Source organism: Barbus barbus (genome assembly GCF_936440315.1).
Source record: "Barbus barbus genome assembly, chromosome: 37".
Taxonomy (NCBI): domain Eukaryota; kingdom Metazoa; phylum Chordata; class Actinopteri; order Cypriniformes; family Cyprinidae; genus Barbus; species Barbus barbus.
In genome coordinates this window covers 6,374,248-6,391,455 of record NC_136715.1, presented here as the reverse complement: position 1 = coordinate 6,391,455, position 17,208 = coordinate 6,374,248, and the positions used below count along the sequence as shown (strand labels likewise).

The following is a 17,208-nucleotide window of genomic DNA, read 5'->3' as shown; positions in this document are numbered from 1 at the left end:
GACTGGACAAAAGCGTTAACCATTAACAAGGTTTTTTTCTCATCATATTCTCAAGATGCCACAAAATTACTGACTGTAAAGATGCTTAATGGTAATGTATTTGTACAATCTGTTATTTTGCTGCGGCGATGTGGAAATTTCAGTGATTGAAAGCAACAAAGGGTGACATCTGTATGGCTGTTTTTCTCCCCCTTTGTGTAAAAATCAGGTAATTTTGCATAACAAGCTTAATGATCACTCTTAACTATCCTCCTTAATGAACCGGCCTGCTGCCTCATTCCTCCCTTTCTGCTTCCAGCTCTTCAGACAGACAGTTTATTGGCGCTGAGCCCCACCCATCGGTCACGCCCACTGAGCAGGATGATGGGAAAAGTGCAAACATACGCAGAAACGGCAATGAAGAGAGAACACAACTGGCTGGGACATTTTACAATGTGTGTGTGCGTGCGTTTAGGTTGATGAAGATCATTTTGGGTGGGATGGTAGAACAAGTTCTTTATTGAAGCTTATGACTGAAATCATAAACACTTACCTTAAAGGCACAGTTCACGCAAAAACGAAAATTGTGTCATTATTTACTCATTGTTACATCATTCTAAACCCATATGCTGTGTTTTTCCATGGGAAACTGAAGAAAAGATAAACAGTGTTACTGTAACTGATTACATATAATTTGGATCCAGAAATGACTCTTAAGCACTTGTAATTCAATTACATTGCTTCAGTTACATCATTCTGAAGCCTACTGCTTATATACTTATATGAAGGATTGAATATATTCCTCTTTGTAATTTTATATCAAATTGGCACAAGATTATCCTTCCATGTGACAAACAAATTAGGTCGAAAGAAATCAAAAACGTATAAGCAGTCTTACCCAAAATGATTGACTACACTTTGTGTAATTTGAAATCAGTAACAGATTATAATTTTATTTGCATTTATTAATTTGATTAGCATTTATAAGTAATCTACCCAGCTGCCCATCTGCCAAATTTATCCTGCAATCGTCAAAACAGTTCATGCACTATATTTCATACAGTATTTTTTAGCAAGGTTGATATCTGATCGTCTCCATCTAAGATCTGAAATTTAATTTACATACGTTTTTTGGTTAACATTTATTCATCCTCATGTAATTCCAAACCTGCATTTCTTTCATGAAACACAAGATATTTTGAAGAATGTTGGGAACCAAACACTATTGAAGCCAACTGACTTCCATTGTAGGACAAAAAAACCCCAAAGAAAATCCATTTTTCGAAATATCTTGTTTTATTTTCCACATAAGAAAGTCATAAAATGGGAAAGACAGGCAGGTAAGTAAATTAATTTTCATTTTTTTGGTATCTCTTTAAATTTCTATGTCTGTTTCTCATATGATCAGTTTAGAAGACTTGGCATTTAGCACATGGGTCATATGGACTAGTTTATGTTGTCCTTTTTGGAGCTTCACAGACATGGTTACCGTGAACTGACGAGTAAAAACATAAAAGCAAATGATTTTTGGATCAACATAAACAAAGAGAATTTTCATTTTTGGGTGAATAATTCAGTTAACAATTATGCAAGGTAAATCAGCCACATTGGTCTCGGATCAGTGGATAAATACAACACCGGTAATGGCTCTGACTACACTATAGATTTTTTCTGTAAGTGAGGGCCCTGTAGCTAAATATAGACCCCAAATCTCAGCTTTAGTTAAACATTCAGTGTACTGTAGGTAGACAAAAAGAACTCAATTGTCTTTAATATCTCTTTCATTGTATCGCACACAGAGACAGACACCTTTACAGACGCTTATAACTCACTGACATGCATTTAAAAACTCAGATGTAATTCTCAAAGCCTGAGTTTCATTCATTTCCGCTGTTTTATAAACAGACCCAGGCTAGTTCAGTTAAAGAGTCACGTACACACATTCTGTGAGGAGGTAATTACGACGATAATATGTGCACTGATGGTGAGAGCTGTGCTCTTATCTCACACCAACACTGAGAGACTTATTAATACTTCAGAGAGAGAGAGAGAGGGTTATCTCAAAACATCCTTCACTGTTTTTCCTTCAGTAGAAACCGAGAGGAAATTAAGTGTGTTCTGTAGTATATAACGCCACGGCATAGTGCATTCAAACAGCAGTAACAGCTACAACATGGTATGGTGGAACAAAGAAACCAGGTGGAGACCTTTATCTGCAACATATCAGCACAGATAGGAACTTTAATAATAAAATATTAATATTGCAATGTGCCTTTTTTCCTCTTTTGACATTGTTATCGATATTGAATTGTTCATGCGTAAATATAAACCATCTACAGTACGTCACACCAAAAAGACTCCCTAATATGAATGGATACGAATGGATAAATAATAAATAAAAAACAAAACAAAAGGGGGTTGTTATGGCATCAAATGTCTGCTTTATGCATATAATTTCCCTGTTTTTATGTCTTCTAATATTGGATAGAACATTATGATTAATTAATAATTTAAAAGCATACAACGTGTCTCAAAATGCCTTAAATATCACAAATTTGAACCTGATGTGCAGAAAAGATTTGAAGCACTCAGTTCATAATATCAGCTACACCATGTGGCTAAAGTGTGTAGTGCATCATCAGATGCTTTATAAAGAGACACACATTTATTCAATTATTCTGTTTGTCTATTCCAGCTAGTCCTAACCAGGTGTTTAGATGCAAAAGACAGATCGGGGGGAAAGAAACCAAGTGTAATGGGCCTTATCCAAAAACTCCCTCTCCTGCTCTCTCTCTCTCACACATCTCAGATTATACACCTGGATGTTGTAAACCAAAGCCATCTGTATTCTTATGAGGTGTGTGTGCCAATGCAAGTGTGTGCGAGCAAGAGAGAGAGAGGGGGGGAAATACCTTCTGTAAGAGCTGAGATCCTGAGTATTTTGAAGCTATTGATTTTATTTCACCACCAAACGCTGAAGCCCAGAGTTTCACCCTGTTGGGGGAAGAAGCCATTCAATCACTGAAATTATTACCCATTATATCACCATTATTAGCAATACTATAATGATAGATTAGAAATAAAACCGTTAAAGTTAAGCAGTGACTGTTTGTAATCATTGTATTCTACTGCATATGACCATATACGAGCATGTAGGTTTGTAGGTTAAATCCACATGTTTCTCCTTTGTGTTTCTCATTTACTGTATGACAAAAAAGCATATACTGTATTTTCTTTATACACTGTAAAAGTGAAAACATCAAATGAATTGCATACATGGTCTGACTCTTAAAAATGAGTTTTATTGGCGTAATGTAATGTAGTGAGGTTGATTATATCATATTACCGTAAATTATATTTGTGGCTCAAATCAAATCAGTTGATTTATCACATGAAGCATATCACCTGACATTTTTTGTATGTGCTGTATACATATAACAGCAATTATTAGGGCCTTTTTACCTTTAAATATAAAAAAATGTGAATAAATAATAAAAGCCTCTCATATTTGCATTATAGGGATAATAGAATATTACAATGGCGCAATAGCATCACAAAGCATAGCTGTAACCTCTCTCTAAGTACACTTTTGCTTATATATTAAATGTAGTAATTCTCTGTTTTGCATATCTTTAAATATAATAAAATACATGTTAATTTAAAAAAGAAGCTTTTTTAGCTATAACTAATCCATTTAAATATGACCAAAGTCCTCATAAATGATAATTGTAGCCTCTTTCTCTACAAATGTGCATAGATTAAATAGCCTACATTTGATTAAGGCTTCTCTATATTTTGCATGCATTTATATACAATGCAATGTGCATAAAATATAAATGCATCTATTATGTGTACTCTAGAAATTTCTAGGTTCTTAAAATACAGCTAATTGTCAGTTTTATCCTCTCTTTTTTTCTATAAAATGCAGGTTAAATGCAATTATTATGGCTTGTTCTCAATATTGTGCATGCATGCTCTTCTACTCACACTGATAAGGGGATCTCCGGTTGGGACCCCCGCACCTCCAGCGCCGTCCAGCACGCGCTCATCACACACAAGAGGAGGTGCATCAGAGGAATTCTCCGGTTCCGCTGCATCCTTCCCCCAAAATTTCTTGCGCTGCAACGGAGCCGGCGGCTCGGGCACCCTTTAGAACTCCCCCTCCTCTCGGTCTCTTTCCCCTCGGTAACAAAAACGGCAGATTCAGCCGCACATCTGCCGCCCCAGCGCGCGTGCTGCCTCCGGAGTTTCAGTCTCTCCGCCCAGCTGTCACACACCCCACGACCTCTTTGACATCGATCCTTGTTTTTATTCTTGCATTAGGAGTATAAAAAGAACAAAATCAGGTTAAAATTATTTTGCGCACGCAGCCTTCTTCTCGGAGCTGATTATGAGAAATTAGCGCGCGCGCTCTCACTACTTGCGCTGCTGATATTATGATGAACGACACTTTCGGGTCAGTGCGTGTACTAAAGGCAGAAGTTTGGGGAGAGGAAAGGCGATTGGAAAGTGAGGCTCGTGTGTAAACCTAGGCAAGGAGATTCAGTGCGGTTTCCCCATGCGAGCGCGCACACGAGAGAAGCTGATGCGAAACTTTCCCTCGGCCACGCGCATTCCTCCGTTTGGGGATGCTTTTGCTCTCATATCAAGCAGTGATGGGGCACATGCTTCGAGATTACATATTTTACTTTTACATGAATCATTTATTCATTAGTCATTCAAAAAATAATATTACAGTTTCATATAACATTAACATCATAACATTATTAATCATCATGAGATAAGAATAATTTCCATAGCCTAACAGCAGTGGATGATTCTGCATATTGGAGGTTACAACAGTTTAGGTCACACTTTTTATTTAACCAGTTGTCACAGTTGTCACAAACGGCTATATCTGTAAGATTATGCCCAATTATGTTTCAAATATCAGACTTTTTGTATAATTGTTTGGAAAACCTAGTTCAAAACTGTCAAAATTAGAATAATATTCATGATTTCTCCCCTCCAAACAATCTCATCTGAGTTGTCATACGTAAACATACCTGTATGATTCTGCATATTTCAAATAGTTTTCATTGAGATGCACATGAAAGGAATAGTTAACCCAGAAATTAAAATTTGCTGAAAATGTACCCTCAGGTCATCCAAGATGCACAGCAGATGAGTTTATTTCTTCATGGGAACAGATTTGGAGAAATTTAGCATTACATCACTTGCTCACGAAAGGTTCCTCTGCAGTGAATGGGTGCCGTCAGAATGAAAGTCCAAACAGCTGATAAAAACATCACAAGTAAGACATAACTACTGTATATCCCTTCAATTAATGTTATGTGAAACAAAGTTGCCTTTTACGTATTAGCAACTCTGTTTGGAGTCTCATTCTGACGGCACCCATTCACTGCAGAGGATCCATTGGTAAACAAGTGATGTAATGCTAAATTTCTCCAAATCTGTTCTTATGAAGACACAAACTCATCTACATCTTAAATGGCCTGAGGGTGAGTACATGTTCTGCAAATTCTCATTTTCGGGTGAACTATTCCTTCAGCACAATGCACACCGTTATACAGAATAAATCAGTAGCATAGATGCTCCTCATCAATAGATGCCATTAAAGAGCAGATAGTACTCAAAGAAAGTAAGTGAATAAGATTTATGACCAGTCACTACTACAGTACTGACCTCTTGAGCCTGATGTTTAACAATGGCATCCAGGAGTTAATTGCTATTCTCTCATTCTCTTTTTTTGTTCATCTAATTACCACGAGCACATAACTGATGAGGTGCATCTGCGTGAGTGTGTGTGGTAAGGGGTCTGATGGATCTGTCTGAACACAGCCTGCGTCTCTGTGTAGTCATGATTAGCTGGTAAATGCATCATACATCACAGACTCAGCTAGAAACAGCAGTGACTGGAGCTGAAGAACACTTGCCATAAAGTACTATTGCAATGCTCTATCTATCTATCTATCTATCTATCTATCTATCTATCTATCTATCTATCTATCTATCTATCTATCTATCTATCTATCTATCTATCTATCTATCTATCTATCTATCTATCTATCTATCTATCTATCTATCTATCTATCTATCTATCTATCTATCTATCTATCTATCTATCCTCACACACACACACACACACACACACACATTGAAAAATTAGGGTTTTTGAATTTTTTTATTTTGTAAATTTATTGAGCAAAGGATATGAGACTTTCAAAAACTTTTAAAAATCTTATCTTCAATTTGTCCTATATTTTTAACTATGTAAATTAAAATGGTTCAAATGAACCTTTTGTTCACTTGAACAGCTTTTGTCTAAAATATCCTACCTTACCTTAACTTACAGTCTTTCCAGTGGAGCTATATAGATGCACATCCAGAAATAGAAGTCTTTATTCACTGGTGACCTGGTGGTCCTTCTTAAATCAGAATGACAAAGACAACAATAAGATTAAGAAATTATGGGTCTTTCGGGGACAGAAGCAATAGTTTTAACAACTCTTGAAGCAAATCCGGTTAGTCTGTGCTGGAGTTCACTCTCATCTATTTTAATGCAGGGCACCAAACACACAGTAATCTCTGTCTCGTCTTAATGGAAGTTAAAACTCTTAGCGGGTCAAATATAGTACTGGACATATGTGACATCTGGCATTGAAGGTGCTGAGAGTTACTCTGCACAGTTAATCACAGAACCTCTTACTAAATCTGTCATAAACACATGCACTCACACGCCTTTATGAATGGATACAGATTCCTGGGAGCATCTTTTAAACAGCAATATAACATTATTAAACTTTAATGCATTGATGCAAAGTGAAATGATGTAAATCAGGTCACTTTTGCCATTCTTTTCAAAGCCATGACTCCAAAATATCAAAATTCAGTGCTAACTTTTGGTGCTGAGAGAAAGTAAACATTTTTGAGCAACGTAGCGTGCACTTTCAGAGTACAAAAGATGTACAAAAGTGTACAGCCTCTGAAAAAAAAAAAAAGAAATTCCAAGAGTATTATACTGTGTATTAGCTACTTTGAGGAATAAACTTGTAAAAAGTAAATAAAGTTACTTTATTGCTGTTATTTATCTAATGCATCATAATTAGCAATGAAAAACTTAAGTAGCTGTTTGTTTGTTTTATTCATTAAAATCAATCAATACAGGGTCAAAAGTTTGGAAAAAAAATATATTTTCATAAATCAATTGTTAATAATTTTATGTCCTTAATGTTCACCAAGGCTGCATTTATTTGATCAAATATTTAGTAAAAACAGTAATATTGTGAAATATTATTAAAATGTCAAATGATATATTTTGAATTTATTCCTGTGATTACTACTCAGTCTTCAGGGTCACATAATCCTTCAAAAATCATTTGAATAAGCTGATTTGCTGTTCAAGAAGCATTCACTATTATCTTATTTTTACAATATTTTTAAGTAAAGAACAGTTCTTTTAAATTGTATTTTCTTATAAAATAAGCACAGTTTTGGTGAACATAAGAGATTTCTTCAAAAAACATATAACATTTTTTTAATTATTCTAAACTCGACAAGTCATTCTTCTGCAATCAAGGAAAGAGCTGGATCAGAGCTCACACCCAGGAGGACTTATTGTGTCTTAAGTCTGGATCTTTGGGACTTTTCTTCTTACAGCACCTAATCTAAATAAGAACCCTTTTTTGTGTGTCGCCGACTTGAAGGTGCATGTCTGATGAACTCGAGTTACACAGCAGAGAAGAATATAGATTGAAACTGACTGGAAAACTACCAAAACTACAGAACACGAAACGGTTTAGAGGAACTGATTTTTTTTATACATCTGTATTTTTAGTTAATACCTGAGGGGATGGGCTCTTTCCCAGAATTCTTGAATGACTCGTCTATCCACGATGGCTCTGGTGCAAAGGTGCCCCTGCCTTGGGCAGGATTCATCACACTGTCCCTCCTCATGGCCGTGTTCTCCATCACAGCTGTCGTGTTGAATGCTACAGTGATAGTCGTCACCCTCCGGCACAAACAGCTGCGGCAACCACTGAATTTTGCCCTGGTCAACCTCGCCGTGGCCGACCTGGGCATCACATTAACAGGAAGTGTGCCATCTGTGGTGACCAATGCCTTGGGCTATTACATTATGGGACGGGTCGGCTGTGTATTGGAGGGATTTTGCGTTGCATTATTTGGTAAGTTTATTTTGGTTTGGTTCCAACACTAAATAATGATTTTAGACAGTATAATTTAGAGTTGTATTCTTTTGTAAATTACATTTAAATGTTCAGTAACTGTGGTGGGACCATACAGTGTAATACATGCAAAGGCATTTGTTCAAAAACATGGAAATATCATAATAGCCTACTTTTTGTAGCTACTGTTGAACAACAAACCTGCTGGTTCACAAGCTGGTCCTACAGGCGATCCTTAAAAAGAGCTTCTTCGTATAGGCTGCCAGATTAAAGGAGACATTTCCAGGGTTTTGAAATTCACTTCATTCAGTGCTCTTTTCGCTTTCTGTTTTAAGTCGGTGGGGTATATTTGTAGCAATAGCCAAAAATACATTGTATGAGTCAAAATTGTCAATTTTTCTTTTATGCCAAAAATCATTAGGATATTAAGTAAAGATCATGTTCCATGAAGATATTTAGTAAATTTCTTACCGTAAATATATCAAAACTTAATTTTTGATTTGTAACATGCATCGATAAGAAAATCATTTGGACAACTTTATAGGCGATTTTCTCAATATTTAGATTTTTTTTGCACCCTCAGATTCCAGATTTTCAAATAGTTGTATCTCGGCCAAACATTGTCTTATTCTAACAAACCATACATCAATGGAAATATTATTTATTCAGCTTTCAGATGATGCATACATCTCGATTTCAAAAAATTGACACTTAAGACTGGTTTTGTGGTCCATTGTCACAAATAGTCTTTTACTGCATAAACCGGTCCAAACATATCAGTGCATAGGAACTGTCCGAATGGTTCAGACTGAATCGCAAACCGATTCGGCGTTTAGCAAACCCATCTGACCGATTGACACTGAGTACCGGTTATTCGTTAACGAATCGTGTTCTGCTTATTGAAAATTACCATTTAGAGGTGAAAGTGTCCGGTACACGAAACCTGCTTATCATTGAAAGTAATAAGCCTACCTTAAAAAAGTTTGATAGCCGCCTGACTTTGATGGAATTCCTTCAAAATTTCATTAGATGAGTGAGTCAAACAGCAACGTTCCCTCATGATCATATAATGATTCATTAAGACATCCAGTCCCCTTTCTTTTTCTTTCTTTATTTCGTTCGTTCTTTCTTTCTTTCTTTCTTTCTTTCTTTCTTTCTTTCTTCTGTTCTTTCTTTCTTTCGTTCGTTCTCGTAGCCTATTTGTTAGTAAAACAGACTGCACTGCACTTTATTTTTATTCACTAAAAAGACTGTATTCTGTCTATTGTGCTACCTTGCCAGATCTTACAACCTCCCTTTAAAACAGTAGGTAGTACAATTCGACAACGAAAAATGCTATAGTTTATTAATGTCTACACCTACCCCAACCCTAAACCTACTCTTACAGTAATGAAAATACAGTAATTGTGTTATTCACAGTTGTGGATATAGGGATACAGATACGGCCGGAAACCAACAATAAATAAACTTTTCTACTTATTAGATTGTGTTTTATTCATGTCTACACCTACCCCAACCCTAAACATACCCTTACAGTAAATGTTGTTCGGCATGAGAAAAATGTGTGCATGCGCAGTATGCCCTGGAAGGACATGCCACGGTTCAGGGTGCTTTCCCGGCTCCTCTTGCTGTCTGTGTTGTCCTGTCAGGTTCGGCAGCTCGTGGTCTGGGCAATCAGTGCTGATGGTGCAGCGGTAGTGCACGGATCACGAGCTGACTCTCCCCCACCTGTCGCTCATTCCCCCACTCCCTTATACGTCCCTACTTTCCTGTTCCTCATTGTGAGTAGATTGTTTTGTCCTTGCTGGTGTTCTGTGTGAGATTCACGCTTCTTTATCTGTCCCTCTGTTCCCTTGTGCTGCAGGACTCGTAGCACGGAGATCCAGCAGCTTGTATGGTCTGCAGATGCTGCCGGCCAGCTCTGGAATCTCCGCTTCCCTAAGCAGCTGTTAAATATTGTTTATGTTATTTTGTGTTTTGTGGCGAGAATAAAAGTTTCTCCGTTCTCTACTCTGCATCTGAGTCCTCTATCACTCATACCCTGACAGGACAATCTGATGGGTAGGATAAAATGTCAGGACACTTTGGCTCAAACAATTTACCTGTTCGTGAATCAATCAGTCTATTCGTTTCCCAGAAAATATTGCCTAAAAACTAGTTGTTTCTCAAGCAAACATGTTTTATATATTGTACAAGGCAATAATCTTACTGTGACATTATTGTGTATGACTGGGAATTAAACATCATTCATTTGATCAACTGTGTTAAACCTTAAAATACAAATTGAGTGAACTCTGACTTAACTGTGAATTCTTCTGTTTCCTCTGTTGACTGCACAGGTATAACAGCTCTGTGCACAGTGGCCCTGATTGCTGTGGAACGGTTGTTTGTAGTGTGCAAGCCTCTGGGCAGCATCACATTCCAGACCAAGCACGCCGCAGGAGGGCTGTTGTTATCCTGGCTCTGGTCTCTGGTCTGGAATACCCCGCCTCTCTTTGGTTGGGGGAGCTACCAACTGGAGGGAGCCGGCACATCCTGCGGACCCGACTGGCAGAGTCGAGATCTCAAGAATGTGTCTTACATCATCTGCTACTTCTCTCTCTGTTTCGCTGTGCCATTCATCATCATTGTGGTGTCATATTCATGGCTGCTCTACACGCTAAGACAAGTAGGACAGTTCCAGTTTACTTATGTTTTTGAAGTTATCTTATGAGCTGGTGAAATTTAGTTGCAGTTAAGTACCTGTTCTTTGCCAGAGTATTTTTATATTGTAAAATGTTTACTTTTACTAGATAACATGATATAAAAACCTCACTCATGAAATCCAAGAGGGATGTCCAATTCAAACTTGAAATGTTACAGGAAAAGTTCATTGAAAAATTAAAAGTTGCTGACAATTTCGGACTCTCATGCCATCCAAGATGTAAATGAGTTTGTGTCATCAGAACAAATTGGGGAAATTTAGCATTATTTACATCACTTGCTCACCAATGTATCCTCTGCAGTAAATGGGTGCCGTCAGAATGAGAGTCCAAACAGCTGATAAAACCAACACAATAATCCACAAGTACTCCACAGGACTCCAGTCCATCAATTAATGTCTTGTGATGTGGAAGGTTGAATGTTTGTAAGAAAAACAATACATCAAGATGTTTTCAAAGTTTGCTTCTGGCTAAAATACGAGTCCTTCATCCATAATAGTTTTATCTGCTGTTTGGACTCTTATTGTGACGGCACCCATTCACTGCAGAGGATCCCTTAGTGGACTGAATAAGTGATGCAATGCTAAATTTCTCCAAATCTGTTCTGTGGAAGAAACAAAGACACATTTTGGATGAACCATTCATTTAAGGGATTTTGCATTTTTTTTTTTTTTTTTTTTAGTTTGCACACAAATGATCAGTAGCTTAAATTTTTTTTTTTAGAACATTGAAGTTTTGATAGTGTATAGCAAATTTTGGTACAATTATTTACTTGCATATCAATATGCAGACTAGTGGTGGATGTTATAAATAATAAACATGGTGCATCGATTACTTTATAAATTAAGTACTTTAGTACATCTACTAAATTAAATTTGAAAATTAGTACTTTACTGTAGTAATATTTTATTAGGGTAGCTGTACTTTTATTAAAGTATTTGATTTGAGTACTTAGTCCACCCCTGATAGTTTGAAGGAATATTTTCATTGACAGGTAGCTAAGGTAGGTGGATGTGTGGCTGCAAGGGCAGAGTCTAAGGTGGCGTGGATGGTAGTGATGATGGTGTTGGCGTTCCTCGTGAGCTGGCTGCCGTATGCCACTCTGGCTCTAACGGTCGTCTTCAACCCTGATGTACAGTTGGCCGTGCTTGTGAAGGTGGTACCCATATACATGGCCAAGAGCAGCACTGTTTACAACCCCCTGATCTACATATACATGAACAAACAGGTGAGTGAAACAAGCAGATAAATCACGAGGATCGGTATAATCTGCATAGTTTAACACAATAATGACTTTCACACCAAACATACACAAGATTTGAAATCTCACCATGTGTATAAATTAATATAATGTAGTAAAAATTGTCTGTTTTTCTAGTTCCAGAAGCATGCAATACAACTTCTGATGTGTGGAAGGGATCCCTGGCCTTCAGAGGAAGATGTATCTGATGTTCAGACCGTTGTGTCACCATTGAACAACAAAATCAGCCCAGAGTGACTTACTGTATGTTTCAATACAGTCATGTTATAGCATGATGAACGTGCTTTTCTGCTAAAAGTGATATGGTTTGATGAATGCAAATGTCTTTGCTGTATGTTTCCTGTTGAAGTTGAGATGGGACATATAGAGTGGCCTTTTTAAGGCCAACAACCTTTCATTCACATCACATCTGTTTCACTGCTTGCTAAAGCTGTTCAGAACTAACTGGTTTTGAGAGAGGGACATTCTCATTCTAAACAGCATTTAAATGGAAAAAAATATGCATACAGTACCTTCCTGAATGAAAGACAAGCAAGCCAGTATTTCTCACAAGCAAAAAACAACAGCATTTTATGCTCATGTCAACTTTTAGATTGTAGCTTATGTACTACAGATAGGCCAACATTTAAAGCCAATACTTTTATACAGCAACAGTGCAATAAAGTGACAATAAAGACATCAAATTTGGTGAAATCTCGATTCTAAAACTCTTAAATGCTACATCACCTACTCCCAGAGCCCCAGATGAATCTTGCAATATAATCAGATTAATTTTTCACATTTCTTTCCAATTAAAGACACCTTGACCCATAGATCTACTGAGGAACTCTTTTTTTTAGCATTTAAGCCGTAGCTGTACTGAAGTGTTATTGTAATGTAATGAATTGCAGTTCCATGTTCTTGCACAAATAAGTGACACAGTCATTAGTTTATTCATTAAGTTTATTCTGTATTAATCATTAGAAAATAAAATTTCAATATTGATTAAAATCAAGTCCAGGCCAAAATAAATAGGAAAATTACAAAAAAAAAGTATCAATACAAAACCTAGAGGGATATAAGTCATCTGCTACGAAGAGAAAACCTTTTTTTCCTTTTTCTACATGGAATAAAAACCATAACAAAGCAAAGATAAAGACTTTCAAATGGAGAACATCACCACGCAGCTTTCCGTTACTTCTGTACATATGTTACAGTATAATCTTATGTTTCCTTACAGCATTAATAAGAAAAAGTATATAATAGTAGTAGCAACAACGCTAGATGAAAATGTGATAATCAACAGATGTGGCTCTGAAAATTGTATAATACTTTTTTCCTTTTTTTTGTTAACATTAATGTTAACAATACAGAGGAGTGCACCTTCTTCCCCTCCAGCACTGAAAGGTGAAATGTAAATGACAAATATAGATTTCACTAAACCATACGCACAGTCACAGAAAATAGTACAAAATTCGCCCACCTTGATACACAACATATGAATAGAAAACAGAGAAAACAATTTGCACGTTACAGTAATTTGTGCAAAGACGAACAGCAATGTGCTAATACTAAAATCCCATTGGTATATTAAGAAACCAAATTTTTTTCAGGAGTCCCTGACACGAGGTAAAAGATAAATCTTTCGTTTAACAAGTTTTTTTCTTTGTTTATTAAAAATAATGCATATTTTATTGTCCTTACCAGTAATTGCTACGAATAGTACAATGTGCCAAGAATGTGCATTGGTCCGTTTACAAGATACAGTATAATTGACATGAAGACCAGAACACAACATCATGTTTTTGTTTTTTTTTTTCCCCTGCACGGATCATTTCAGAGAGCCCTTTCAGATGTGCACACGCAGTGTATCATGACAGTATTCGGTTGACTGAAAAGCACAGTACTCTTCCAAAACACAAGAGATCAATAACACTCAAGAACAAGAATTCCAACAACCCCCTCATTTCCCTTTATTTAAGCTGTATTGAAGCTTTACACTTCAAGGCAGTGGCCTTTGCAGTCAAACTTCTTTTTTTTGCCCATAATGCATTAATCGGCTTTAAATTGCCTGTTAGAAATGACAAAAGGTCAATTGAATTGATGTATCCCAAGTTGAGGACTAAGGACAGATTTACAACACCTTAAAGGCAAGAACACTCACAAAAAGGACGCTTTAAATGCTGATATGTTTCCCCTGCATTAAAAGAGGTATTTCCAGAAGCCAGAGCTTAAGTGAAAGGTGGGAAGAAACAAAGAAAGAGTAAAATAAAACAAATAAGGGGGGTATTGCTTAACCTGTTTCTTGTCCTGCTTAAAGGAACAGTGCACCCAAAAATAAATTCTGTCATTTACCCCCCTTTAACTTTCAAATTTTTGCATTTCTAAACTTTACAAATGTTTTTTTTAATGTTACATAAAAGCTAGAGTAAAGTAAGCCTGCTCTGACCCACCTCAGCCCCTAGTATCAAAGCACACAGTTGTATTTGTATCTGTGTAAATGCAAATACCACTTTAGAAGTGCTTCTGTGCCACCTTTGCAGTGTAAATTTGGCATATGATTACATTTACATTGAATTAAAACATCTGCCAGATGCATTGATGTAAAGCGACTTACATTGCATTTTTAAGGTGTGCATTTTATATTTTTTTCCTCTACTGTTTTAAATATAGGAATGCTGTATAATAACTTTTGAGCAGCAAAATTCTTCAAATATTCTCTATGTATGGAGTGCATTAGCGGCTGCCCACTTTTTCCAGTGGCATTGGTTCTGGAAGTATTTTTTTTCCTGTAGAAATTCCGTTGAGGGCTTCATTAAAGCATTATAAGCCATGAATCAAATCAAGCAGCTACAACGTGAATCACATTACAACCTTTTATTTAAAGAAAAAGTATTTGAAGTCTTAAAAGAGGGAAAGAACTACAGTCCCATGAAGCACTGCAAATGACAGTCAAATTAAAACAATGGAGAAATATAAAACTATTAAGTTATGGATCATATGTGTAGTTACTGGATTTTTAAGTTTCAGTTTATCACTAAATAATGCATATGAATATTTCATGGGAGATGTGACTCTGTAATTGGTTGAATTTTCTGTATAGAATCATGGGTAATGTAGTTTTCAACACAAATTCAGCAAAACATTAACAACCTTGTAGCTCACAGTTATAATTAAAAATCTATTTCCCTTATGGAGAAAATAAACTGAAATTTTACTTCCAAAACCCAACTTTTTCCACTGAGGAAGAAACAATTTGACAGTCAGTGAATAAAGACAGAATTTTTTTGTTTTTGCCTGAACTGTTCCGTTAAGGATTCATGATGCAAACATGCACTTCAAGCAACCCAAAACTCCCGTCATCACATTTTGTCATCGTAACATCAACATCATTATAAAACTAAAGGAAGATTTCAGTATTCAAAGCACACCTAAATACGTTAGTGGTAGAAATGATTCGCTAATCCGAAACCCCTTGCGGTAGTGCGCTGTTCCTAGATCAGCTATTCATAGATCAGCCAGCGGCAGCAGGCTTTTCCAAGTGGCAGCATGTTCCTGGTGAGGGTCGTACAGTTTAATTGCAGACTAATTAAGCAGCATTGTTAATGCACAAAGCATTTACCATTGCACCTTCCTGTGCACCTCCCCGGCACAAAATATGCAACGAAACACGAAGTCTTAAAACGGGAAGTCCTATTCGACACTCGTTCAATCTACACAAACAAGAGCATGATTAAGACACAATTTTGTAAGCCCTACTAAAGTCCTCAAAGGGGGTCGACCCTCATGCCCCATACTGTATGCCGTAGATTTTAAAGGAACACTACGTCGGTTACGCTTATGAAACGGACACTGAGAAAACAACTTGCATATCTTGTGCGGGTGTGTCACAGACGTAACCTCATAGAAAATTGGCTTTTTTGTTCTATACTTTTCACAAACGAGTAAGAATGCATATGAGCAAAGAATAAAGGCAAAGAATTTAATAATAAAGTACAGTACCTATTAAAATAACACCAAATTTAGCCTTTTTTGTAATGCAATAACATCAATTAGGATTAATATTGCTGATTTTCTTTTTTGTACAGTACATAATTACAAAATATAAATGTCTCTTTACAAAGTTTTCTTTTGCTTTATATATTACAAGTCATTTACAGCATATTATGAAATATCAAACAGTTAAAAATAACCTGTCTGCTAGTGCATTTAACACAAATGCTGAAATCCTCTCCAAATCCACAAACCTGCATGATATCCTAATTGTAAACCAGTGCTGTAGATTTAGCGTTTGTTCTCTAAAATATGCACTTGACCTTACGCGGTACTAAAATAGTCGTACGGGGCGAGTCAAAACTAAAGCCTTTGTTGAGGGATAAGCCGTACTTAGCTAGCATTGAGCGTGCAACGTGCTTGATATGCAAAACCCTTAATAAAGTGACTGAGGTAATGACATTGGTTTTGATTGTCATCACCGTGGAAACAGACTCCCCCCCCATCCCCGCCCCTCGCTGCTCATTGGTCCATTTCCTGCAGTGACGGTACAAGCAGCCAATTAAAGTTCACCTCCAAAGTTCGAATGAACTCCTCCTCGGCGCCATGACTGCCAAGTTCCTGCGTGAACAGGAAGTGAGCGAGCGGCACCGATGCGTCCATTTTGTGGTGCCTTTCTGCTCTGCTGTGAAGGCACTTCTTTAGGTAGTAAGCCAGTAAATCTACTCTAGATTTGTTTTTTTCACTGATCAGTTTCTGAGGAAGAGCAGCAACCGCTAATCAGGTGCTATAAAGTGGTAATGCATATCATTTCGTCCGCCAGATCCTCCTCGTACTGCAGTCTGGGTTCGGGTTCCTCGTCGCTGTAGCTAGCCGAGACATCCTGCATCTCGTAGTCTCTGGGGCCCATTATGGGAAAGACGTTGACACCGTTGACTGCCGGCGTAATGCCACCATTCAGGAGATGGCTGGCGGCGCTCTCCATTTCGTCGATGGTCATCTCGCACGCGTCCGCGATCTCGTGCTTTGTGGCGGCCACGAACTTCGGATCCTTGGCGAAGCGACCCAGTCCTTCTGATATCAAGACCTGCTCAAACATGAGGAGAAA

At 37.2% G+C, this 17,208-nt stretch overlaps 3 protein-coding genes across 3 annotated transcripts in view; 1 reads left to right on the top strand and 2 right to left on the bottom strand.

Moving 5' to 3' along the window:
- The window catches only part of LOC306856710 (voltage-dependent calcium channel subunit alpha-2/delta-3-like), a gene marked incomplete at both ends in the record, with an annotated part of 40,883 nt that extends 36,807 nt beyond the window's left edge, over positions 1–4,076 (bottom strand). The window contains 2 exons of the mRNA XM_079396123.1: positions 2,892–2,973; positions 3,967–4,076. Of these exons, the coding sequence (XP_079252249.1) occupies positions 2,892–2,973; positions 3,967–4,076 (192 nt within the window). The remainder of the gene's footprint in view (positions 1–2,891; positions 2,974–3,966) is intronic.
- A 3,503-nt stretch (positions 4,077–7,579) lies between these two features.
- Positions 7,580–12,939, top strand: LOC306856962 (parapinopsin-like). The gene is made up of 4 exons (XM_079396545.1): positions 7,580–8,165; positions 10,505–10,833; positions 11,862–12,095; positions 12,246–12,939. The coding sequence occupies exons 1-4, from the start codon at positions 7,832–7,834 to the stop codon at positions 12,363–12,365; spliced, it is 1,017 nt and encodes a 338-aa protein (XP_079252671.1). The 5' UTR covers positions 7,580–7,831; the 3' UTR covers positions 12,366–12,939.
- Positions 12,940–13,060: 121 nt separating this feature from the next.
- LOC306856999 (voltage-dependent L-type calcium channel subunit alpha-1D-like) overlaps positions 13,061–17,208 on the bottom strand; it is a gene marked incomplete at its 5' end in the record, with an annotated part of 95,413 nt that continues 91,265 nt past the window's right edge. Inside the window, one exon of the mRNA XM_079396606.1 lies at positions 13,061–17,187. Coding sequence (XP_079252732.1) covers positions 16,888–17,187 — 300 coding nt within the window. The 3' untranslated portion in view covers positions 13,061–16,887. The remainder of the gene's footprint in view (positions 17,188–17,208) is intronic.

Bases quoted from the DNA above. Each gene is read 5' to 3' on its own strand.
- LOC306856962 (XM_079396545.1), top strand. From the start codon at position 7,832: ATGGGCTCTTTCCCAGAATTCTTGAATGACTCGTCTATCCACGATGGC. The intron at 8,166-10,504 runs GTAAGTTTATTT...TTGACTGCACAG, and splicing joins ATTTTGCGTTGCATTATTTG to GTATAACAGCTCTGTGCACA. The intron at 10,834-11,861 runs GTAGGACAGTTC...TTTCATTGACAG, and splicing joins TGCTCTACACGCTAAGACAA to GTAGCTAAGGTAGGTGGATG.